General features: G+C 40.6%; 1 protein-coding gene across 2 annotated transcripts in view; it reads right to left on the bottom strand.

The window, feature by feature from the left end:
- LOC126162748 (torsin-1B-like) overlaps positions 1-25,884 on the bottom strand; it is a 105,846-nt gene that overhangs the window by 60,779 nt on the left and 19,183 nt on the right. For both annotated transcript variants that reach the window (XM_049919429.1, XM_049919430.1), the window contains exon 3: positions 5,986-6,137. In XM_049919429.1, coding sequence (XP_049775386.1) covers positions 5,986-6,137 — 152 coding nt within the window. The remainder of the gene's footprint in view (positions 1-5,985; positions 6,138-25,884) is intronic.

Genomic DNA, 25,884 nt, shown 5'->3' with positions numbered 1-25,884 from the left:
TTACCCCAAAAAATAATACCATATGACATAAGCGTATGAAAATATGCGAAGTAGACTACTTTTTGTGTTGAACTGTCATTTACTTCAGATACTGTTCAAATGGTAAATAAAGCAGCATTTAGTTTCTGAACATGGGCTTTCCGCAACAGCTTACTAATCTATCCGAATGCCTAGGAACTTGAACTGTTCCATCTTGCTTATAATATGCCCATTCTGTCTGATCAGAATATCAGTTCTTGTTGAACTGTGAGTTAGAAACTGTAAAAACTGAGTCTTACTGTGATTTAGCATCAAATTATTTTCCACAAGCCACGAACTTATTTCATGAACTACATTATTTGATAATGTTTCAATATTAGACACAAGATCCTTCACTACCAAGCTGGTGTCATCAGCAAACAGAAATATTTTTGAATCACCTGTAATACTAGAAGGCATATCATTTACATAAATAAGAAACAGCAGTGGCCCCAGCAACGACCCTTGGGGAGGCCCCACTTAACAGTGCCCCATTGGGACTGAACATCACTACCACTCTCAATATTGCGGAGAATTACCTTCTGCTTTCTGTTCTTAAAGTAAGAGGCGAACCAATTGTAAGCTACTCCCCTTACTCCATAATGGTCCAACTTCTGCAGTAATATCTTGTGGTCAACACAGTCAAAAGCCTTCGTTAAATCAAAGAAAACACCTAGTGTTCGCAACCTTTTATTTAATCTGTCCAAAACCTCACAGAGAAAAGAGAATATAGCATTTTCAGTTGTTAAACCATTTCTAAAACCAAACTGTACATTTGACAGCAAGTTATGTGAATTTAAATGCTCCAGTAACCTTGTATATACAACCTTCTCGATAACTTTAGCAAACACCAATGGCATAGAAATAGGTCTATAATTGTCAACATTATCCCTGTCTCCCTTTTTATAAAGTGGCTTCACTACCGAGTACTTTAATCGGTCAGGAAACCGACCATTCCTAAAGGAAAAGTTACAGATATGGCTAAGTACTGGGCTAACATACATAGAACAATACTTCAGTATTCTGCTAGATACCCCATCATATCCATGAGAGTTCTTGGTCTTTAGTGATTTAATTATTAACTCAATCTCCCTCTTGTCAGTATCATGGAGAAGCATTTCAGGTAACAGTCTCGGAACACTTTTTTCTACGAGCGCTATATGACTCCCTGTTGGGACTAGGTTTCTATTTAGTTCACCTGCTATATTCAGAAAGTGATTATTAAATACTGTACATATATGCGACTTATCAGTAACACGGACATTCCCACTACGCACTGATTCTATATCCTCAACCTGTTTCTGCAGACCAGCCACTTCCTTTACGGCTGACCATATGGTTTTAATTTTATCCTGAGACTTAGCTATTCTATCTGCATACCACATACTTTTTGCCTTCCTAATAACTTTTTTCAGCACCTTGGCTGCCTGTTTGTGCTAGTACCCTGTTTTGAACATTCTAACGGAAACCAACTTTCAAAGAGTACGAGAAAAGTCTTGAGGAAAGCATTATATTTATCATCTACTGTATCAGCACTATAAACATCTTGCCACTCTTGTTCCTTGATAAGGTTTACAAAGGTCTCCACAGCAACTGGATCAGCTTTCCTAAAAAGTTGATAACTACATTTAACATGTGTTGCAGCACAAAAATCTTTTAGAGTTAAAACTTGTGCATCATGATCTGAAAGGCCATTCACTTTTTTGCTAACAGAATCCCTTCTAGTAATGAGGAATGGACAAAAATGTTGTCTATGGTCGTTCTACTGTTCCCTTGCACTCTCGTTGGAAAGAATACGGTTTGCATAAGATTATATGAATTAAGGAGGTCTACCAGCATCCTTTTCCTTGCACAATCACTTATACAATTAATATTGAAGTCACCACATATAACTAACTTTCTGTATTTCCTATAAAGTGAACCAAGAACCTCCTCTAGCTTTAGCAAAAATGTTGTGAAATCGGAGTCTGGGGATCTGTAAATAACAACAATTAGAAGTTTAACTCCACTAAATTTAACCACACCTGCACAAGATTCAAACACCTTTTCAGTGCAGTATTTGAAACATCAATTGACTCAAATGGGATACCATTTTTCACATACATGGCTACTCCCCCACACCGCAAAGAGCTCCTAGAAAAGCTGCCAGCCAACCTGTATCCTGGTAAAGGAAGCCTCTGAATTATCTCCTTATTTAAGAAGTGTTCAGATATACCAATAATTTCAGAGTCAACATCTATAAGCAGTTCACTAACTTTATTTCTAATACCTTGTATATTTTGAAGGAATATACTAATTCCCTCATTACTCGGATACCTAAGCTTTGTCGAAAGTGGTTTCTTTGTTAGAGAGACTTCCCTTAAGCAGGAATACCTATCAGCTGACTTCAAGCTAAAAAAGGTGCAGCTGTAACACCCACTAGTACAGGAATTTTCCCATGAGTGATCGCACCACCCCCATCTATGCTGTCACCTACAAGCTTTGCCAACCTCCCATTTCCATACCTGTTGAGGTGCAGACCATGTCTAGTGAAACCCGTCCTGCTGATAGACTCCACTGACACCACTGAAATGTGACTCATGCCTTCTGTCATCAGCGCACCCTCAAGTCTCATGTTTTTACGCTTGACGACTGTATTAAGATGAGGCCGATCGTGACACTGAAACAGTTCCACGAAATGCACATTCGTGTTGCCAGTATGAGTGGCTATCTTTTCCAGGTCACCATCTATGTCATACTCCCCATCCCTATCAATGCTATACTTGCATCAATACAATACTTGTATCTACGAGCTGACAGTTGTCACCATCCAGCTCAGCGTGAAGGAGTACTTCGTACCTTGGTTCACAGAGCCCACGTTATCTCAGACCCTGAAAGTTTGGCACCTGAGCTATCACATCTCAAAGTCACCTTTTGTAAGAATGGTTATAGTGAGAGGCAGATCAAATGTGCATTGCGCTCTCAGCTTTCTGTGCAATGGGTGAGTGACGATAGCAACGAAATGGCACCTAAGTCTACGGCCTTCTTGCCTTACACAAGAAGCATTTCCAACAGGATTGGCCGCATTTTGCAGAAATATGATGTGAAATGTGTTTTTCGACCACCTTCTAAGATTAAGGGACTGTTGGCGTCCGTACAAGATGATCTTTGTTTGCATAAGGCTGGTGTCTATTGTATTCCTTGGAGTTGTGGCATGTCATATATTGGTCAGATGATCAGGACTGTGGAAGACCGGTATATGGAACATAAGCGTGACACATGCTTACAACAGCTGAGCAAATCTGATATTGCAGAACACTGCCTCGACACCGGTCATCGTGTGGAATACAACAACACATGAGGTTCTGGCTTTCACGGCCAGCTATTGGGATAGTGTTATTAAAGAAGCTGTTGAAATCTAACTCTCAAGCAACCTTATAAACAGAGATGGTGGATTTTGTTTAAATGCTGCTTGGAATCCGGCTCTGTCTCTCATCAAAAAACAGAGGGACAGAATTAGCGCTACCTCACCTGTTGATTAATAGTTACTATCGATATTTCTGATGTTGGTTATCTTTGGTTGTGTGTTGACTCTGCGGTTACTTGATCTGTGTGTGGTATCTTCCTTATTTCTCCTCTGTGAGCCTAGGTATTAAATTCCCTTGCACATTGCCTCCTCCTTGCAGTTGTGCCTTGAGAATGGCAGGGTGTGCTCCTGTCGAAATATCGTCGGTGGCCGACAACGTCACCCGGTAGCAAACCCGTAAGTTATTTGAGTAGTCATGTCAATTTCCAGCTGTTTACAAACATCAACTAACTCACCCGGTGTTTGAGAACAGCATTCACAGTCAGGCAGATGTTGTTCATGGTAAATGCATGAATTTCCTAAGGAATCTTGTGACTTTTGATACTGCAGCATAATGTATCTTTAGCACTACTGAGGGAAAAAGTCAGCACTGTATTCTCTGCTCTCTTGAGTCTCAAATGTTCAGGTTTATTGACAGGATAAATAATAGGAAGCATTTAAGTTAATTCATCAGACCACATTTAAAACTAGCTAACACTGTATGCTGCGAAGTGGCATCTTGTATAACAGCCAACACATTAAGACAATAAATTTATACTACACAAAATATTAAGCTATCTAAAATGTCCACACAATACAGAGTGTTTCACAACTGCCGCATTTCAAAGGCTCAAGAAAAAAAAAAGACTACAGCAGATATGATAATGAAATTGCACCATATGATAGAGCATCTAAAAGATTCAATATTCTTGCATCAGACGTGCCAACAATTGTTGCCAGAATGCAGTATGATCGTATGATGTGAAAAAGACAACTCCACAGCAGCACATGCAAGCAATAATGTGGTTTGCAACACCAAAATCACCCATTACTGTGTAAACAAATTATCTTTAGGTTGTAATGGATGTAATTCTCCTTATTTGAAAACAATTAAGGAATATTATTGTAAGTCTCTGGAAATTGGAAATGTTTTGAAACATTCTTGCAGTGCAGGTCATAGTGTTTAGGTGATAGAGTTACAGAAGAGACAGTGGAGAACATCAGAAAACTGTTTCTCAGAAGACCATGTAAGTCGATTCCCCAGGCAACTGGGCAATGTAATGTACCCTGAGCAACACTGCATTATGTAGCCATCTAGCATCTTCATTTGTGTGCTTACAATGTGCAACATCTAATGCTGGACAAAAAACCATACCGACAACAATTTGCTATGGATATGCTGCAGTATACTGACATGAATGCCAGCTACCACAAAAAATGTTTATACTCAGTTGAGGCAACCTTTCTTGTATCAGGAATGGTTAAATGCCATAATGCTCGGATTTGGGGCTTGTGACATCTATAAGCTATCATGGAAAAAGTTCATGGTAGCCATAAACTGAAATTCAATTATGTTTTATCATAAAGTATGGTGTGGGCATGACAGGATTGTTAGACCATTCATCTTTGCAGAAAACTCAGTGAATGGGTCTGCGTACATGGACATTGTGGAGCACTTTGTATATCCTTGGATAAACAGACTTAAACCCATCATTATCTTTCAACAAAATGGATCTCCACTGCATTGGTCAACAGCTGCTTGCCAAGTTCCTGGATACAAAATTTCCCAATCAACGGATTGGATCCACAGGACCCTTTGCCCGGCCACCATGTTTCCCTGCTGGATTTCTTCTAGTGGGGATTAGTGAAGTACTGAGCATATGCAACCAAAGTGGACAATATTCCTGTGTTAAGATGTACCATTGACATGATTGCAATAGTGACAGAGGACATGTTACAAAGAACATGGCAAGAAATTGAATACAGACTCTATATTCTTTGGGCTACAAGTGGTTCACATGTAGAGGTATACTGATAATTATTAAATAAATTTTTTTAGATTCTCTAGTATATGCTGCAATTTCATTTTATCTGCTGTAGTTTTTTCTCCTGGGCCTTTGAAACATCGGAGGTTTAGAAGGGCCATTCCATAAATTGCCTTCTTTCATTGTTCAACAGTAATAGCAACATAAACAACGGAACACCACACACTGAAGGCTGTAAATTAGAAATCAATCCCCACATCAATGGAGAGAGTTTAAGTATCAGATACACAACTTTCTACATAAATCTAACCTGATACTAGAATCAAGATGATAGAAGGCACTCAAACCAAATTATTCTTTTCCAGTCAAACTAACCGTATTCAGTGGCCTCCCCTTGTTGAAAGGCAGAGAGATCTCAACATTTTCTTCACATTTGTCTGCAATGGTGTGTGGAACATTATATGTGATACATATACTACTGAGCAATTTTCTTCACTCAAAAAATAATCAAGACACAAAAATGTTACTTGCTATCAGAGATGCTGTGCATCATAATACAGTATACTATATTACTTTGACAACCATGTTCATTTATTTATATATAACTTGAGCCACAGGAAATTTAGTGTGTTACTTACTATGCCACAGAAAATTTACCTGAAGTCAACTCCATCAATGTTGTTGTGATAATCTAAGTAAGGTTTGATACCATCTAATACTCCTGGTGGTATTTTGTCCACTTCATCAAAAATAAATAGTGATGCAGCACAGTTGCTCACATTGCCTCTGACCCAAGATGCTAACTGTTCCTGTAGAGTATAATGTTTATACTATAAAACCAAATAAAGTACACTTAGGAATCAAAATTTTCTATGCCTATATGTAGGGAGTTGTTTTAATCAAAAGGTCATCGTGAAGTCCAATGTTTACAAATTTGGATTTTCTTCTACATAATTCTCACAACACATGGAATTATTCAGACATTTCTTTTCACTTGTCTATAAGAGTAATTAGCTATTAATTTACAGTCATGGAAAATGTAATTTCTGATATTAAACCCAATTCCATGTTATGTACAGAAAACATCATAAATAACCGTACTTTTGAATACAAAACTACACGGAAAATATGCTACAGAAGTTAACTGTTACTGAAAATTCTCACCTACCACTAAAAAAAACACAAAATGTTTTTTTTATTTATGTATATATATGGAAAGGATGTATTGCTAATTACCATAGAGTCACAGGGAAGTGCAATTAAAGAGACTGCTAAAACATTAAAGCTTTTGAACAAGGTCCTTCTTCTGCAGTAGAAAACACATGCGTCCATACAAGCACAATCCCACACACATGGTCACTGTTTCAGGGTGCTAGAGCCTGACTGCAACTGTGTCTGATAGGACAGAAATCAGGGATGAGTGGTGGAGGTAACAGGGGTCATGAGGCAGGGAGAGGGAGGGACAGTAGTGTACAGGTGGGGGAAGACGCTAATGCTGCCCAGCAGGGTGTGCAGGGACAGGGTGGGGACAGGGTAAGCATCATGAAGCTGTGCTCAGGAGAAGGTGAGGGAGAAGGGGTGAGGAGGAGGAGAGAAATGGACTGCCAGTGTGCACTTGGTATGTTTGTTGGGAGGACTCATCTGCGATGCAGAGAAGGCCCTGTCATCGGCTATCGACTGCACTGGGTGCAACCGGCTGCACATAGTGGCACGAATGACACCTGCTGCTTGGGTTCTGAGGGCATCCTTCGCTCCTTTCAGTAGATGGCTGATTTGGTGGAGGCAACCAGCACTGCATGTGAGGTGCAGGCTAAGCTATTTATTTGTAGCACCGTACACCCAGGATTGATTGCAGTCCTCTGGTTTGGAGCAAAGTGGAAGATCTAAACCAGAGGTTCAGATGACTCTGCGATGGTAGTGGATGCAAATTTCTTGAATTTCGCTATCGGGTGCAGAATTGTAGTATGCACCTGTCAGGTGTGCACTACACACAGGAAGCAGCTACTAAGGTAGCAAAGTACATGTGGTGTGCACAAGGGGCTTTTTTAGATCAGAGAAACCCTTCCTTGGGATCAAAGAAGATTTTCCTGATAAATTAGTCACAATAGCCTCAGAGAATGTTCATCCCTGCAGATCAGAGTTAGAAAAGGTTAATACAATTTTAGAAAACTGTAGGAACATCCACAAAAAGATCCCAGAATTAGTATCACTTACTGAAGTTTATCAAACATTGGAAAATCCAGGTCGTAATGTAACAATATTATGAAAAGTAGTAGTAATAGTATGGTGTTCTGCCTTACGGCAGGTCTTGTCATGGGTTAAGCCTCTTCCACTTTTGTCTGTCGACAGTCAGTCTTTTCATTTCTGAATATTTGTCTCCTTCGATATTGTCCAGCATTTGATATCTTCTTTTTCCTCTTCCCTTTCTTCCCTCCACTATTCCTTCTATTACTTCCTTCAATAAACAGTCCCTCCTCAAACAATGTCCAATCCAGTTCCATTTTCTTTTTCAGACGACTTTCAGCATGTTTCTTTCTTCCCCAACTCTTCTTAATGGGTCTTCCCATTTCACTTATTCCATTCTTATCCATATCCATACCTCTAGTGCCTCAATCTTCTTTCATCTTCCTTCCTCAATGTCCAGGTCTCCACACCATACAGTGCAACCCTCCAGATGTAACATTTGCCAAGTCTTTTCCTCAGATCTTTGCCTAGTGGTCCACAAAGTAATTTCTGTTTCCTCTTGAATCCTTCTTTTGCCATTGCAATTGTTTTCCTTGTTTCTGTTGAGCAATCGTATCATCCATATCCATATATTATGAAAACGATAATTGGTACTCACCATATAAAGGAGAAGCTGACACCCAAACATCTAGATGTCAGACACTCAGATCGGTACCAAATGTTATGTGTCGATAGATTATCAACCAAAACACCAGTTTAGTTTGTGCTGTGTGCTGTCGTCCAGCAGAACATGTGTAAATGGTAATTAAAAGTAACACCAGCACTACAGAGTATAGGAAAAGCACATCTGTGAGCTGCAAATGGGAAGATCTCTGGTAGGTGAGTTGGTAGAGCATCAGATCTTTGTACTAAAGGTCCCGGGTTCAAAACACACTGATGGTGACTTTTTTTCAACAGTTTGCACATGAAATTGTTATACGGGAGAGCATTTTTCTGACATCTAAAAGGACATTTCGGAGTTTGTAGCACTTTTCTTCTGGAAGTCTGCTTTCGATTCATTAGTTGAAAGTAGCAAACCTGTACAGTACATTTGTACACACAGATGTGGTGTTATCTATACAAATGTATGCTATAGGTTTGCTACTTTCAACTAATAAAGTGAAAGCAGACTGCCAAAAGAACAGTGCTACAAACTCCGAAACGTCCTTTCTGATGTCAGAAAAATGTTCTCCCATATAACAATTTCACGCATAAACTCCCATACAACAATTTCATGCGTAAACTGTTAAAAAAAAACTTTCCATTAGTATGTTTCGAACTCGGGACCTTTAGTACAATGATGTGACGCTCTACCAACTCATTCGCAGCTCACAGATAAGGTTTTCCTATACTTTGTAGTTCTGGTGTTAGTTTTAATCACCATTTACACATCTGCTACTGGATGACAGCACACAGCATGAACTAAATCAGTGTTTGGTACAGATCTGAGTGTCTGAGATCTGGAGGTTTGGGGTGTGAGTCACAGATAGGCAAAAAAAAGGACTATCAGAAAATAAGCATCAAAACTGGTGCCAAAGACAGTGATTCACGTGACATTGTTCTTGATGTCTAGTCCCAAAATTACTTTGAGCAGATAGTTACAGAACCATCTTGTCAGGGTAATTTCTTACACCTCCTGGCAACAACCAGACCAGAACTTATCAAATCAGTTAACGCAGAGGAAAGTATCTGTGATCATAAGGCTACGACAGTATCTATGACAATGGGTCTTACAAAGAATGTTAAGAAAGGCAGAAAAATATTTTTGCTTAGCAAGAGTCACAGGATACAAATTTCGGAGTATCTGAGATGTCAGCATCAAATATTCGGTGATGAGGACGAAGATGTAAAAAACAAACGGAAAAAATTCAAAGGAATTGTACAACATGACCTCGACACATACGTTCCGAGTACGGTCTTAAGGGATGGGAAAGACCCACCATGGTTTAATAGTCACGTTAGAAAAGTGCTATGTAAACAAAGAGAAATTCATCTCTGATTCAAGAGAAGTAAAAGCCTAGCTGACAAACAAAAGCTAAACAAAGTATAAATGAGAGAAGTGTTCAATGACTTTGAAAATAAAACTTTGTCAACTGATCTGAGTACAAACCCTAAGAGGTTTTGGTCTTATGTAAAATCAGTAAGTGGGTCAAAATCATCTATTCATTCACTCAGTGGCCATACTGGCACTGAAATGGAAGATAAGAGAGAAGGCCGAAATATTGAATTCGGCCTTCTGAAATTGTTTCACCACTGAAGATTGCAAAACAGTCCCTTCTTTCAATCATTGTATGAACATTGAAATGGCAGATATTGAGATACTCAATTGCGGAACAGAAAAAAAAACTAAAATTGCTTATTATTGGAAAGATGTCAGGACCAGATGAGACACCTATAAGAGTCTACAAAAATTATGCAAACGGACTTTCTCCCCTTCTAGCAGTGATTTATCATACATCACTTGAGCAATGAAGGATACCTAGCAACTGGAAGAATGCCCAGGTAATTCCCATTTTTACAAGGGACAATAGGACAGATGCACACAATTATAGACCTACATCGTTGACATCAATCTATTGTAGAATTATGGAACAAGCTTTATATTCAAGAATTATGACGTTCTTGGAGAATGAAAATCTCCTCTATAAAAATCAATGTCAATTCCACAAACAGAGAGCCTGCGAAACTCAGCTCACTTTGCTCCTCCATGAGGTTCACAGTGCCGTAGACAATGGCACTCAAGTTGATGCCATGTTCCTTGACTTCAGAAAGGCATCTGACATTGTCCCACTCTGCCGTTTAGTGGAGGGGGGGAAACAAGCTTATCGAGTATTGGAGCTGATTTGTGACTGGATTCAAGACTTACTTGCAGATGCAGATAGAGCTCAACATGTCGCTCTTAAAGGAACAAAATCGACAGATGTAAAGGCAATTTCTGGAGTATTTGAAGGAAGTATGATAGGCTTTGAGGGTGTTCCCAGATGATGCAGTTGTCTATAACAAAGTAGCAACGCCGAAAGATAGTAATGATTTGCAGAGTGACTTCCCGAGAATTGATGAATTGTGCAGGCACTGGTAGCTGACCCTGAATGTGAATAAATGTAACATATTGGCATAAACAGGAAAAGAAATCCACTACTGTACAGTTACACTATTAATGACAAACCACTGAAAACAGTATCTACCGTAAAACATCTAGGAGTAAATATCCAAAGCGATCTTAAGTGGAATGACCACATAAAACAAATAACTGGTGCAGATTCATAGGAAGAACCTTAAGGAAATGTAACTCATCCACAAAGGAAGTAGCTTATAAGGCAATTGTTCAACCATTTCTTGAGTGTTATTCATCTACCTGGGATCCCTACTGGACAGGACTGATGGAAGAGATAGAGAAGATCCAACAAAGAGCAGTACATTTTGTCACGAGATTGTTCAGCTGGCACAAGAGCATTACGGAGGTGCTCAACAAACTCCATTGCCAGACATTACAGGAGAGGCATTGTGCTTCACAGAGAGATTTACTATTACAATTTTGAGGGATAACTTTTCAGGAAGAGTTGGACAACATATTACATAATGGTAATGAGAAGAAAATTCAAGAAATTAGAGCCAATACAAAGCCTTACCAACAATCATTCTTCTCAAGCACTATTCTCAAGTAGAACAAAGTTGGATGGCTCAGTTAGTGGCACAAAAGTACCATAAACCATTCTGTGGCTTGTGAAGTATGGTGTGGTTGTAGGTGAGAAGGGGAAAGGACTTGTAGGTGTGCTGGGGGTATAGATGTGCAAAGCACTGGAGTGGGAGCAGGGCAATTTAGGAAAGTTTGTATTAGTAGGAGGAATCCAGATGGCACAGGCTGTGAAGCAGTCATTAAAGAGAAGCACCTCATGTTGGATGGCATGTTCTGCAACTTAGTGGTCCAGCTGTCTCTTGGCTAAAGTTTGGTGGTGGCCACTCATGTGGACAGATAGACCATTAACTATTACGCCCACATAGAAAGCAGCACAGTGGTTGCAGTTTAAATGGTAGATCACATGGCTGCTTTCACATATGGGCCTGCCTTTGACAGAGTAGGAGATGCCTGTGACAGGTGTGGAGGTAGTAATGGGAGGATGCGTAGGACAGATCTCACATCTAGGTTATTACAGGGGTATGAGCATGAGGCAAGGGGTTGGGAACAGGGCTGGAGTAGGGACTGAGGATGATGGTGGGGAGGATATTCCTCATTTCAGAGCACAATGACATATAACTGAAATCCTGGCGGAAAGTGTGATTTATTTGTTATCCGATACAGTGGCCGTGTGTGTGTGTGTGTGTGTGTGTGTGTGTGTGTGTTTTGTGGTTGGGTGACTGTGGGTGTATTTTCTATTGCAGAAGGACTGTCTGAAAGCTTTAATAATTTAACAGTCTTTTTCACAATGCCTGCCTGTGACACAACCTGTCTATATGCTGAGTAGCAATCTATCCTTCTCATATTGTTATTATTCCATCCTGGGCATTATTTTACAGATTTATCTCATCACATGATGCCAGTTAAGTGATAGTAGTTTTGTGAATAACTTACTGCGTTTACAGAGTAACATAAAAACACAAAAATAAATTTCAGGTAAGTTTGTTAACCTTTAAGTTACAGTGAGCTCATCAGTATATCAACCCTTTGACTGGAATAAACTACCGCAGCAAACTAAGTTTCCTGTTTTGAAGGTGCAGTGGATCAATATAGCAGTCTCTGTAGATGAAGGGCAGTGCAACAAAAGTCAATCATGGAAGGCAGAGAAGCAAGAACATAATGCCAGACAATGTTTGTTCAGCTACAGCAAAAGGTAGTTGCTTGCGGTACATGGGGATCTGGGGATTCATCTTATAAAGCTACCATTACGATAAGACAATGTTACAGGCCTAAAGTAACCATACATCGAGAGTACTTGCTGCTACCCTACTCATTTGAAGTTTTTGTATGTCCATCCTAATGATTGAAGGTCTGGGGGACTTCGGCCATCCACTATGTAAGAAAATGAAACACCTGCAGCTGTCCTTATGACGCCATTTATAGTATGGCTCCAGTTTTGGCACTTCAATGCACTATCTTCAGGCCTTAGCTGATGCCAAGAAGGTTCACATCATCCACATACATTCTGTATCAGTGGCCAACATCTATAACTGGTTTTTGCAGATCACCTGTAACTCCAGTGTTGTCTCTCCAACCATCCAGGAAGACAACATTGCAGTTACAGGCAATCTGCAAAAACCAGTTAGAGATGTTGGCCACAAGTCCGTGAGTTTCATGCTGTTGTGGTGCACTACCAACTTTTGTACTGTAATAGTGTGTGGAATGGAGAGAGGTAGAATGCTGTAAATAATTTGTGTGTGCTGTCAGCACTGAGCATGTATACACGATGACACACTTTGTGAGAATGTTGTCACAATTCATCACAACAAAGTGAATGTTATCTCAAAGATCGTGTTTGTTCATCAGGGAGATTTTGTGAATAAGATCTTCAAATGCAATCTTATATCAAGAATATAATATGCAGCAGAACAATTTCAGGCATAATGAGTGGTGTATCAAACAAACATAAAATTTATCATTTTCATTCAGAACGGGAACATGAATTTTTTTGTATCAGAAAGAAAGGCACGGCTTTTGTTTATTGTGTCAAGCTGCTATTGTATTTGTGAAAAAGGTAAACATGGGAGACATTTCAAAACTGTGTGAATGCCAAGTTTCCTTCATACATATCAATTAAGTTTTCAGCAAAATCAGTTCACAAAACCACTGGATAAAAGTGTTGCTGCCATTCTTGCTTCTTATCGTGTTTCAAATGTACTGGCAAAAAGGATGAAACCCTTTGAAGACAGTGAATTCATAAAAGAAGCATTTCGAGAAGCTGCTGATGAGCTGTTTCAAAATTTTAAAAATGAGTCTTGAAATAGTGGTTGCCGTCGAATACCTTCAACTTTTGTCAAGAACAGTCACAAGATAAGTTTAAACAATATCTAATGATATTTCTTCTGAATTGAGGACAGACTTGGATGAGTGTTTTATTTTTCAATACAATTATATGAGTCCGATGATGCAACAAGCACTGCTCAGTTACCAGTCTTTGTACAATGAATATAAGCATTTTCCAAGAAGCAATTCATCCTGTCTGAGAGAGAATACCTATCCACAAGTTTGTAAACATTACCACAGATGGCACTCCAGCCTTAAGAGGTTCTAAAACTGGCTTTCTTGATCAGTGCTGAAGAGACGAAAGTTTTCCACAGTTTTTAATGTATCACTATATTTTATACTAGCAGCTCATTGTAGAAAGTTTTTAAATTTGAATGAAACTATGAAAACTGTTGTGAAGATAGTCAATGAAATTAGGTCTCACTCTCTTCAAAGAAGACTTTTCAAAGATATAGCAGATGAACTGGAACTGCACAATGGAGATATACTACTCCAGACTGAAGTGTGTTGGCGTAGTAAAGCAATAGTACTTCAACCTTTTCACAGTCTTTTACTGGTTATCAAACTGTTTTACAAGAACTAGAAGAGAATATTCTGTTAGCTCATATTGTAGATCCTCTCTGGGCTATACATTTTGTTTTCTTAATTGATCTAACAGAAAAACTTACCGAGATAAATTTAAAATTTCAAGGTAATGACAAACATACTGATGATGTAATATCTGAAGTAAATTATTTTACTGCTAAATTGCATTTATGGTAGTGTTGCCATAAAAGATGTAAGTTAAGATACTTTTCAACTCAGAACATCCAAGCAGAGGAAAGTGGATACCTTATGATAGTGAATCTCACGCAACAACGATCTCCAATTTGAGGGATGATTTCAATGGCCAGTTTACTGATTTTAAAAAGATTTCAGTGGTAACCCAGTTTGTATATTTCCCTTTGCCTAACCTTGAATTACTGGTATATCTGTTTCCTTTGAAAATGTTTCTTCATAGATAGGGCAGCTGTTGAACTTTAAATAACATCTTTTAAAAATAATTTGTATCTTGAAAGTGTTGCAGAACCCAGCCCTTAGGAAAAATACCCTACATCAGTTAATGCAGCACTTAGGATAAACATCTTGTTTGTTTCTACTTACATTTGTGAGACTGTATTTTGAAATACAAAGTTTATTGAAAATAAGCACAAAACAAGGTTGATTGAGGGACACCTGGACTCCTGTATTTGATAATGTGTAACAAGTTATACACCTAATCTCAAGGACATTGTTAACAGAACATCTACTAAAGTTCCACATTACATACAAGATAATTCTTGTGTTATGCAAATAAGAATATATTAGTAAAATATTATGAAATAAAATTCTTTTGTTTTGAAAGAAACTATTATTGTTAAATACTTGTTTTACAGTACCCTAAAGTTAAAAATGTAGCAATAATTGCATTTTTAAAAGAAGCACATCCCTTTGATATGTTGGTAGGCAATAGTAGATAGTGAGGATTTAATGGTTGCCTACCCCTGTATTGGACTGTTCATTCTCTTCAGCAGGTCCCATAATTTTTCTTCGCTGTCACTGAGGATAACTGTGTCATCAGTGAACATTACCACTGATATCCTTTCATCCTGAATTTCAGCCCCACTCTTGAACCTTTCTTTTCTTTCTGTCATTGCTTCTTCAATGAATAGTAATGGAAAAAGACTGCATCCCTGTCTTATACCCTTTTTCTGAATATTTTTGTGTTTCCATACAACATCAAGCAACTGAAGTGTTACTTCTGTTACCCAAAGTTTCTTCACAGTTGCTTTCTTTGTGCTTACATATGTATCTCAGCTTCTGTGATTGCCCTGTCCAGAGATGTTCATTCCTCTTCAACTACAAGATGAGTCAAAGAGGAATTCATAGCTTTGGAATGATGTAGAAATTTATTGAGATAACTTACACAATCGGTATATGTGTCATTTTGTAACGAACTGCTGTGTCGTCTGAACAAGGCACAGCTAGGGCAAAAGCACCACAGGCACAAAGATGCGAGCTGGTGCCACTGCCATAGGGACTTGCCACTTGCGCAAGTTCCACAGGCAGCGCTGAGGATGAAGCCTACTCTGAAGATAGGAGAGCAGCTCTTGCCCACTTTAATTATAGATCATTGTCCAGAGCTGACTTAGATAGGGAATGTCATATAGTGAACATACTGTTGTGAATTGCATAAATGCTACGTACTGTGAAGTTTACCTATGAATATTTGCACCTAGCCATTGAGGACCTTTTTTGTGTTATATTACAAGCAGTGTTGCAGAATTCATTACCTATCTAGTCACCAAGATAAGTAAACCTTGTTAACTCATTTGTATAACTTTGTTACTAATTTGTTGGAGTGTTGCAGAACCTCCATTCTCCTAATCAGTTACCTGGCCCTGGTGCATAGCTGTGTAACCGTGGCAGGGAGAAATTGTCTTAGCAATGTACTGTGCCAGAAGCCATTTCACAAACTAACAAACTTGGCCTACCTTAATAACAGTGGCAACTCGGCCTCCACAGCAGAAGTGACAAGGCCTTTACAAAACTGGCAACGAGGCTTTACAAAACAAACAAGCTCAAGTTTCACATAAAAAAGTCAAGTGTCATTTTGGTTCAACGTGACTACCATTTGTGATGTGGCAAATGTCCCACTAGTAATCAAATTCTTCTCAGACTTTTTGCAACTAATTGAGTGTAACTTGTGCAATGGCTGCGTAGATTCAATTTTTCAGGTCGGCTAAATTCTTTGGTAGGGGGAGGAACACACACATGGTCTTTCAACAAGCCCCACAGAAAGAAATCCAAAGGTGCCATGTCTGGGGAGCAATGTGGCCATGCAACTGGGCTTTCACGACCAATCCATCGACCTGGGAAGCTATCGAGGAAACCTCAAACTTCTGTGAAATGAGGTGGTGCACCGTCTTGCTCAGTCACCTTCATCAATCTGTGGAGTTAAAAAGTTTTCAAGCATATCCAGATATACAATACCAGTGACAGTTTTGTCCATGAAGAAGAAAGGGCCATACACTTTCAGTCTGCTAAGGGCACAATGCACATTAACTCTGGGGCTGTCACAAACATGTTCCAGGGTTGCATATGGATGTTTGATGTCCCATATTCTGCAGTTGTGGGTGGTCACCATGCAAATGATATGAAATTGACATTCCCCAAGAGCAACCTTATATGCATTACTAATGAGCTGTGCCACTGTGAACCTGTATGGTTGCAAGATCTATGCAGCACTCACCAAACAGCCTTTTGTGGAATGCTGGTCTCATGAGATGCATGTCACATTGATTTTTGTGGACTGCAGACAAAGATATCTCTAACATGTCCGACGTAATCATCAACACGCGTACGACATGGTAATCTGTGAACAACCTGTTTCAACAAAGTTCTTATGCCAAGAGTAAATTGTAGGCCTGCTTGGAGGTTCTTTAGCACATTTGGTGCAAAATTTACCATTAACAGTTGTTGTAGAGTTCATTTCATGAAACCAAAATATACAATAAGCACACTCTGCACCAGTGAAGGAAGCCATTTTAACTGTGCACTATGCTGGTGCTCCTAGTGGCGGAATGGGGTACTGACGCATTACGTGAATCAAAACTGAGGTTGTTTGCTACAAAATGAAACATCTACCGATTATGTAGGTTATCTCGAAAAATTTCTATATCATTCCAAAGATGTAAAGTCCTTTTAGACTCAACCTGTGAATCACCTACAGTGGTATTCATTATAGCAGTATCTACAGCTTTAATCAACTTCAAACATACCTAATAATGCCTTAGCACTACAGTTTTCTACTTCTTTCCACACTTATTCTTCCTAATGATTAACTTCAATTTCATCCCACTCTTGACCATTATTAAATTGTGATCTGCTTCTGGGTATGCATTACAATGCACTGTTGCAGCATCAACCACATACCAGACCTCACAACCCCTCAACAGGTGTGCAGATGACCTACCGTATTTACTCGAATCTAAGACGCACTCGAATCTAAGCCGCACCTGAAAAATGAGACTCGAAATAACGGAAAAAAAAATTTCCCGAATCTAAGCCGCGCCTGAAATTTGAAACTCAAAATTCAAGGAGAGAGAAAAGTTTTAGTCCGCACCTCCAAATCGAAACAAAGTTGGTCCATTGTAATATGAGACACAATTTAGGTCGAATGAATGACGATACACCTACAGCAGTTTGGTTCGAGTTGTAAGCTTAGCAGTTAAGCTTTACCAGGTAGCCCTTGCTATGCGTCAGGCACTCCGTCCTTATTTATACGGGTACCCTTCCTTTTTCACGTGCTTCGTCTGGTTTGAATCGATTGCTTATTTTGCTTTGATCTGATAAGTGCCGTTTTCTTTGTTATAGGTGTTTACGTCACTCTAAGCTGAAAATGCATTACTGTACTGTGGCATTGTTTGTCGCATTCTGATAGTGTGTGTTTACGGCCTGTCGCCGTTCGCGGCATGGCTTGCTTTTGTGCGCGCTACCGCTGCTTACAATTAAAAAAAAAAAAGGAGAGGAATCGTCTCATTAACGAAACACTGGAAAGAGACTACTATTTTTTGTTACTTACACTGCTGCTTTCTTTGATAATGATCAACAAGAACCAAATAATAGACTGCGTATGATAGAACATGTTCTGAACGAGAGTTAGGCGAAAATTTTTCTCCGTTTGAAAATCTTTGCGGCCGCTTCTTTAGTACATCAAATTCTGCACAGAAATTAGAGTCATCTTAGATTTTAAAATCTAGTCAGTTGCCGTGCTTCATTTCTGACTGTATCACTTTTAGGCATAAGAATAATACGAATATAAACATGACACGATAGGTATAATTTTCCGCGTTTGGTGTTGTCTCACTCTAGTTTCGTAGTTTATTAGGCAGACAGGATTTAAATGAGATAGCAGCAAACACGAAAGAATACATGGCAAAATGTTTATATTCGTATTATTCTTATGGTGAAGAGAATACTGTATGTGATTCACATTTCATCACGTTCCTATTAGCAACCATCTCTTCTCACAGGTAGGCAAAAATCCAGAATGTAGAGTTGGCCATATTGACAAATATCCCAAACAGTCTTGCCAGTCGGATTTTCGTAGTATATTGAAATTCTGCTACATTCGAAGAAGAACAATACGGAATTTGTTTTTACTTTGTTGGATAATGTATGAGAATGCAGTGGTTGAAACTCGGGGCGGAGAAAAAAGCTCGTCTTCCACCTTTTTTTATATTTATTTACTGACGCAGAGGTTTTGGCGCCAGTATTTATCTTTGTGCCTACAAATCATGCCTGTGTAGCGCTACATATATTCGACGGCAGAAGTTAGTTGTGGCGGCACCTAACAACATTTTTTCAGAACTTCCGCTTGCTTTGCACTCGATTCTAAGCCGCAGGCGGTTTTTTGGATTACAAAAACCGGAAAAAAAAGCGGCTTGGATTCGAGTAAATACGGTACCTTAAAAATCCTGGTGCTGGGCAACAGAACACTGCTGTTGCAGCATTCTTCAATACAGCAGCACTTTGTCAGAGCAGCGGACGGGGTTTCCACAAGCCACGGCACAACATTACACTTCCATAGTTACCTGCATGACAGGAGGCAGGCTCCCATCAAAACATTGCTGGCCAGACCAACTATAAATGCTCATTGATCAGCTGTCAGCATCATTTGTACTTGTATTTTGAGCATGTCCTGAACTTCTGACTTTAGCCAACACAGTAACTGTCTTTACATCAGCCGTCAGTCCGACGTGGGATCCAGCAGATCCACCTCACCAAGAAGTGGTATCAGCTAGCCAGCAGTCTGTAAGCCCCCAGCTACAACTGAATTACTTGAGAACTCAAGTCAGTGCCACCAGATGGAGGCCATGCCTAGGGTTTAAATGTCCAACACTGACTCTGGGCTCAGCACCAGGCATCAGTGTGGCTCATCAGCTGTTTGTAACTAGATGGAGACCAGCATGAGCTTGCTGTTTGCCAGGTGATGTCCTCAGTTACACCCAAACCAACTGTGCGAAACTAAGAAAAGAGGTTTGGTGCAGCGCAGCACAGACAGTGTAGACATCAAACTGCATGGATCTGCGGTGTTCCTTGTTTTCCAATTTCATTGACATGCGTATGCACACACCTGATCATTACTGTGCACATATGAACACTGCTCCATTCTGCACTGCTCTGCACCATGTGCTTGTACATAGCGTGGCATATCCGGTAGGACAGGGTTTTCCTCACCAGAGTGTGGCCACAGCAAACTGCTGTCTAATGTACACACCCGCTGCTGTGCAGCGAGATGTGCTGAGGTAGCACACTGCTACTGAAAGACCACATATGCTGCCGGTGTGGAAGAAATACTGAAAAAAGAATGTTTATCCTGAATGAGCTCTCCTGACTCCATGTTCACTGTGATATTAATAGGATGCAAGCCACAGTTTCACAAATGCCATTCTGGTGCACATGCAACCTTCTTGACTACTATGGATGTCTGAATTGCCAACGCCATTACATTTGGTGTCAGAAGAAGCGCTAGTAACAATGAGTGGCATCACAGAGCAATAACTGGTAGCCTCATTTCAACATAGTGAGTGGAAATAAACTATCCCATGATTTGTCATCATTAACCATCACCCTGACACTGCAGTAACCAGAGTAATATTTCACTGTGCCAGTTTCACCCTGCTGCAGGAGAGAATACACTTCACCAGGAAACTGCTGGACTCAAATGGTCATGAGCTTTCAGCCATTCACCTGTTATTGACATCATCAGAGCAGAAAGGCAAGTTCAGCTGGCTTTCACAACAATGACATGGGGCAGAATGAAAAACTGTGTAACATACTGTGATCAACATGACAGGAAGAAACTTCGATGCGTTTGTCATCTAAGCCTTCACCACAAAGCATCTCTTTTGCTGACATATTAAGTGGTGTTGAACAAGCAATTCACACATTTCCCAGTGAAACAGCACAAGAAATTCATAGAGAAACGAGCTGTATTTTTTTTTAATCCAAACTGCCAGCACAAAACATGACTGGAACTGAACAAGATGGCCTCTGTGCTCTCCACAACAATCCTCTCATCGTCATCCTGCCAGCTTACAAGGGCAATGCTGCCATTCCAATGAAACAAACTGACTACAAAACGAAAATCTGACGGATGCTGGAGGATGACACATACTAAAAACTGCCTTGGGACCGAACATCCAGACAAGTAAGGAAGACTTCAATGTTTCTCAAATGGTCATCACGGGAAGAGTGCATTGTCAAGAATCTCCTCCCTCAGGCACACAGACCACTCACAGTCTACAATCTGCCAAAGGTATATAAGGACACACATTTAAGACCTATAGTGAGGACTAGGGATCACCAACCTATAGACTTGCAAAGCATTTGGCCAGCCTCTTCTTGACCCATGTAGAGCACTGTGCGCACCATATAAAGAATACAGCAGACGTCACCTATCGCATTAAACATCTACTCCTTGGAGAAGGAGATATTATTGTTAATTTTGATGTTTTTTCCCTATTCACATGTGTGCCCATCACAGACTCTAAACTTGCTGTTCTGGATCTTTGAGGACACCATTGTAAATTTATTTAAACATAACCTGATGTCATCATATTTTTTACATGGTGGAAAATATTTCAACCAGATGAAAGGTGTTGTGACGGAGAGTTCATTAATGTCAGCTGTAGCCAACCTCTCGATGAAGCATTTCAAGGACATTGCCTTGGTCATGACTCTTGCAAAGCCATTTTTTTTTTTTTTTTTCCCCGCTACATCACTGATAGCTTCGTCATGTGGCCTCATAGACATTAGAAGTTGGAAGAGTTCCTGGAACACATCAACATCGACTACCACGTAACACTCATGATGGAAGTAGAAAAGGATGGTTCCTTGCCATTGCTGGAAGTCCTTGTCTGCCTTAAATCCAAGGGGCATCTTGGTCATAGCGTTTATCAGAACTCCACCCACACAGATCAGTATCTGCACCAGCTACCACCACCCAGCAGAAACAGACTGTTCTGAGAACCTTAATACATCAAGCTGAAACTGTATCAATGCCAAAAACCTGTTGAGGGAACTAAGCGACTTATGTCCAGTTTTCAAGGGAAATGGTTTCAACAACAGACAAATTGCACAAGCAGTTTCATCTAAGCCATGAAAACAGAAGGTCTCTGAATAGGACACAAAGAAGAGTGCATTTTTACCATTTTGTGGCTAAATAACATAAGATTAGAGGGCTCTTTAAGAGACATAAACTCTACAGTCTTCATGCCCCCCCCCCCATGTACAAAATGCTAAGTGGATGTGGGCAGTTTTATGTCAGACTATCTGCACTATTGAACAGTGCTGCATTGAACATGAAAGGTGTTTCTGCCTAAGCTATCTCTAAAAAGCAGTTGTAGCAGAATATGCATTGGAAAATAGGCACTGAATTGCATTCAACAAGACTTTTATTATTAAATGGACTAACGGTTTCTGGGATATTGCAATAAACAAAGATCAAAAGAGGATTGCAGCTGAGTAAGACATGGGACTCTGCGATTGAGGAGATGAAGCCGGAGTGGTCATCCTGCCACCAAAACATTACTATAGATGGTGCGGGACTGAGCACCAGAGACATCACTGGCAACAGCGCAGCTATATACACATGACAACAGCATCCACATGTCAACAGCATCCACATGGCAGTCAACCACTTGACAATGGCACAGGAGATCTTTGCTGAAAGCTCGTGGCTAGTTAACGACTTGACACAGCTTGAAACCTGAGAACATTTTATTGATGGATACCACTATGAGAGCATGCATTTGTACGAAACTATTTTTTGGTTTTTCCCATGTTATTGTGTTGGTTGTGCAATGTCTACTCACCTGGAAGAGAGGGCTGGATGGCTGGTTCAACTGTTGGAATGGTACTCAATCAGTGATCTCAGGTGGCATGGTATAGGAACAGATGGCAGTTTGCACCCAGTTAGGTGTATGCAGTGCAATGTGTGGGGCACTGTGCTCCATGTGCCCAATCATCTGCGATGACTTGTGGACAATATGCCAGTGAATGGAGAGAATGCTCATTGTTGGCAGCCAGATACAGGAATTATAGTGGCGTTCGGTGTCAAGAAATGTGATTGATAAAGGTGTTGGTTTCTTTCATATAATATTTTTCCTTTTATTGAGGATGGACTTTGCAATGGTTGAACCAGCAGTAGAGTGTGTTACCATTACAGAATCCTTTCCGACTTTGCCGAATAAGGTGGTACAAATGCAGGCACACAATGCAGAGATGCATAAGCAGTCAGATGCATGAAGAAAGGCTAGGTCCTCATCTGCTATGTCAGTACCCATGGTAGGCAGTAGTAGTGCTACCCTACTTTCTCCGTTTTCAGGTAAGACTGGAGAGGATATGTTAACATTTATAGACACCTTATTAACAGAAGTTGTGTCGGGATGTTGGTCAGAGGAGCAGTTGTTGCATGTGGGCAAGATATGTTTGATGGGAGATGCCAAAATATACATGATGTATCACAAGGAACTGAGGGACACTTAGACATTTCCAATTCTGAGGACAGACTTGGTACAGTGATATGAGGGAGGGGGGGGGGGTATTAAGAGGGGAGAATAACTGTGGGTATTACAGGGAGCAATTAAAGAATGTGTCACAAAAACATGATGAGTCCACTGAAAATTTCGTGAACAGGATTAGAAAGCTTAAAGTCAATATGTACGAGTTTAATGAAAGCAATGATAGGGTACAGCTGCAAGAGGCAGAACATAGAGCATTGGATAAAATTTTGGTGAATTGACGCCCACTGTATCAAGAAAAATACGGGCAGAGTTTCCTAAAACCCTAGTGGGAGCCACATGAACTACACGAGTTGGAAAAAATGTATGCAGTGACACGAGTCTGGGATAAATGGGGAGGTCGTGTTACCATTGTGGTTGGCCAGGCCACATATGACAAGAGTGCCACCAGTCGCAGTACAGCAAATGGCGGTGAGTAGGGCATCGGAAACGAGATTGCGTATAGAAGCCTAACAAGGGGCACAATAGAGGAACACCAGATGGGAATAATAAATTATCACTAAATGACAATAGCTGCTACAGGGCCACAGAGCGGCACTTTCAGTATGTAATAGTGTTGGAGGTGTGGACTCCACTAAATGCTACGATGGTTGTCTCATGATAGTGGGTGCAGGACAATGGGTTGTGTACAACTAGCTCCCAATAGTTGTGGTGGCAGACAAGCTCGGTTAACAATAACATTTTCTGTGTAGTAAGAACTTGTACAGTGATTGATGACAGCAGCTTAGTCTCCCAGACAGCAGTTTTTATCCCAGCATAGCATACAACAGTGCGCTTGGGTCCAGCAGTGTGAGTACAAGAGGCGGCTCAGTGCTGCCTCTGCAAAGTGGCAGCTGCCTTGCAAATAAAAGACTAACATGTAGTGTCCAGCAGACAGACAGCCATACCCAGTGGTTGGTTAGGTAAGTGGTGCACTGATGTGAACCGATGCTATGGCCCAGGGACTGGATGAAGCGACCCTAATGGTAGTCCCATTTCAGTGGGGCTGGGTCGAGCCCTATTACGATCAGCTGTAGCAGCAGCTTGTAAACCATCTACTACTGGATGATATAGCTAGACATAGTGAAGTTGATGGTTATATGGGACTGATGGTTGGAATGGATATGCCTCAGCATCAGTAGCAGTTAAAGACAAAAAGATACTTATAGGGTCATGAGAGGAGTGCTCACTTGTGGCTAGACAGTAGGTATGTGGGAGGTGGTAGGTGACTGGAGAGACAAGGCATGGGGGATCTGTTTCTGTATGAGATTAGGAGGGTAATTTCCTTGTGTGAAAGCTTCAGTGAGACCCTTGGTATATTTGGAGAGGGACTACTCATCACTACCCATGTGACGATCACACTCGCTAGGCTGTATGAAAGGGGCTTCTTGGTTTGGAATGGTTGGCAGCCATTGAAGTGGATGTATTGCTGGTGATTGGTAGATCTGATATGGATAGAGGTACTGACGTTACCATCCTTGAGGTGAAGGTCAATATTGAAGAAGGTGGTGTGTTGGTGTGTGGAGGACCAGGTGAAGCAAATGGAGGAGAAGGTATTGAGATTCTGGAGGATACATGCATAGTGTCCTCACCTTCAGTCCCAATCACAAAGATGTCATCAATGAATTTGAGTCAGGTGAGGAGTTTGCGATTCTGGGTTGTTAGCAAGGATTCGTCTAGAAGCCCCAGATTGGCTCATAATGTTGCCATATGGGTGCCAATGCTGTACCATCGATTTGTTTATAGGTGGTGCTTTCAAAGAAGAAGTAATTGTGGGTGAGGATATGGTTGGTCATTGTGATCAAGGAGGAGGTTGTAGTTTTGGAGTCAGTTGGGTGATGGTAAAAGTAGTGTTCAATAGTGGCAAGGCTACGGGCACTGGGCATGTTAGTGCAGAGGGCTGTGGCATCACCAGTGACAAGCAGGTCACCATGTGGTAAAGGAGAAGGAACTGTGGAGAGTCGGGGGAGGAGATGGTTGACTTTTTTTATAAAGTCATGAAGCCTATGTAGAAAGCGGCACAGTGGTTGCACCTTAGTTTGTAAATCACATGTCTGCTTTCAAAGATCCATACAGAGGAGGTTGGTGCATAACAGCAGCAATTCTCTCTGTGGAGGCACAGTAATTGGCCACTCTGGGGCATCCTGGATGGGTGGGTTTATGGACTTTAGGACGCATCTTCACCAATACAGAAAAGTTTTCTTGCCCCTAGCCAGAACCCAGCCCCATATACTGTTCCTGCATTGTTGCCTACCTCAAGGAATCCTCCCAAATGGCTTGACAGTCAAATTATCCATCTCCGACTGCAACCTCTCTTTCCACAAAGACCTCTATCTGTTCAATTTACTCAGTCCAAAGCCCCCACCAAACTAATCCTGCAAAACTATGTAAGTCAGACCCTAACCTTCTTGCAATAACTCCTCTCCAATAAAGTCTTGTCCTCCAGGAAATAGAGCAGCATGCGCAACCTTGCCCGCATCCTCTCATAGAACAACAAACCCTGCCTTAAAGATGTTCTACATGACCACATCTTCCAAAACTTCTTCCCTATCACCACAATACAGAACCCAGAACCTAAACAGACATGTAACATTTATTGGCCTTTCCTCCAACAGCCTTAGTCTCACAGAAGTATCAGTCCCTTTCAAAGGCCTTATCTTTTGCTCCACTCCCACATTCAATCATGCTGAATGTTGTTGTTTATGATGATTAGTTTGTGGGGCACTCAACTGTGCTGTCATCAACGCCCCTATGAAATCCCAATCTTCACACAGTCCAATCTAGTCA

This window comes from Schistocerca cancellata, chromosome 2 (assembly GCF_023864275.1).
Source record: "Schistocerca cancellata isolate TAMUIC-IGC-003103 chromosome 2, iqSchCanc2.1, whole genome shotgun sequence".
NCBI lineage: Eukaryota > Metazoa > Arthropoda > Insecta > Orthoptera > Acrididae > Schistocerca > Schistocerca cancellata.
The sequence above is the reverse complement of the archived record's forward strand: the minus strand, read 5'-3'. Positions and strand labels throughout refer to the sequence as shown.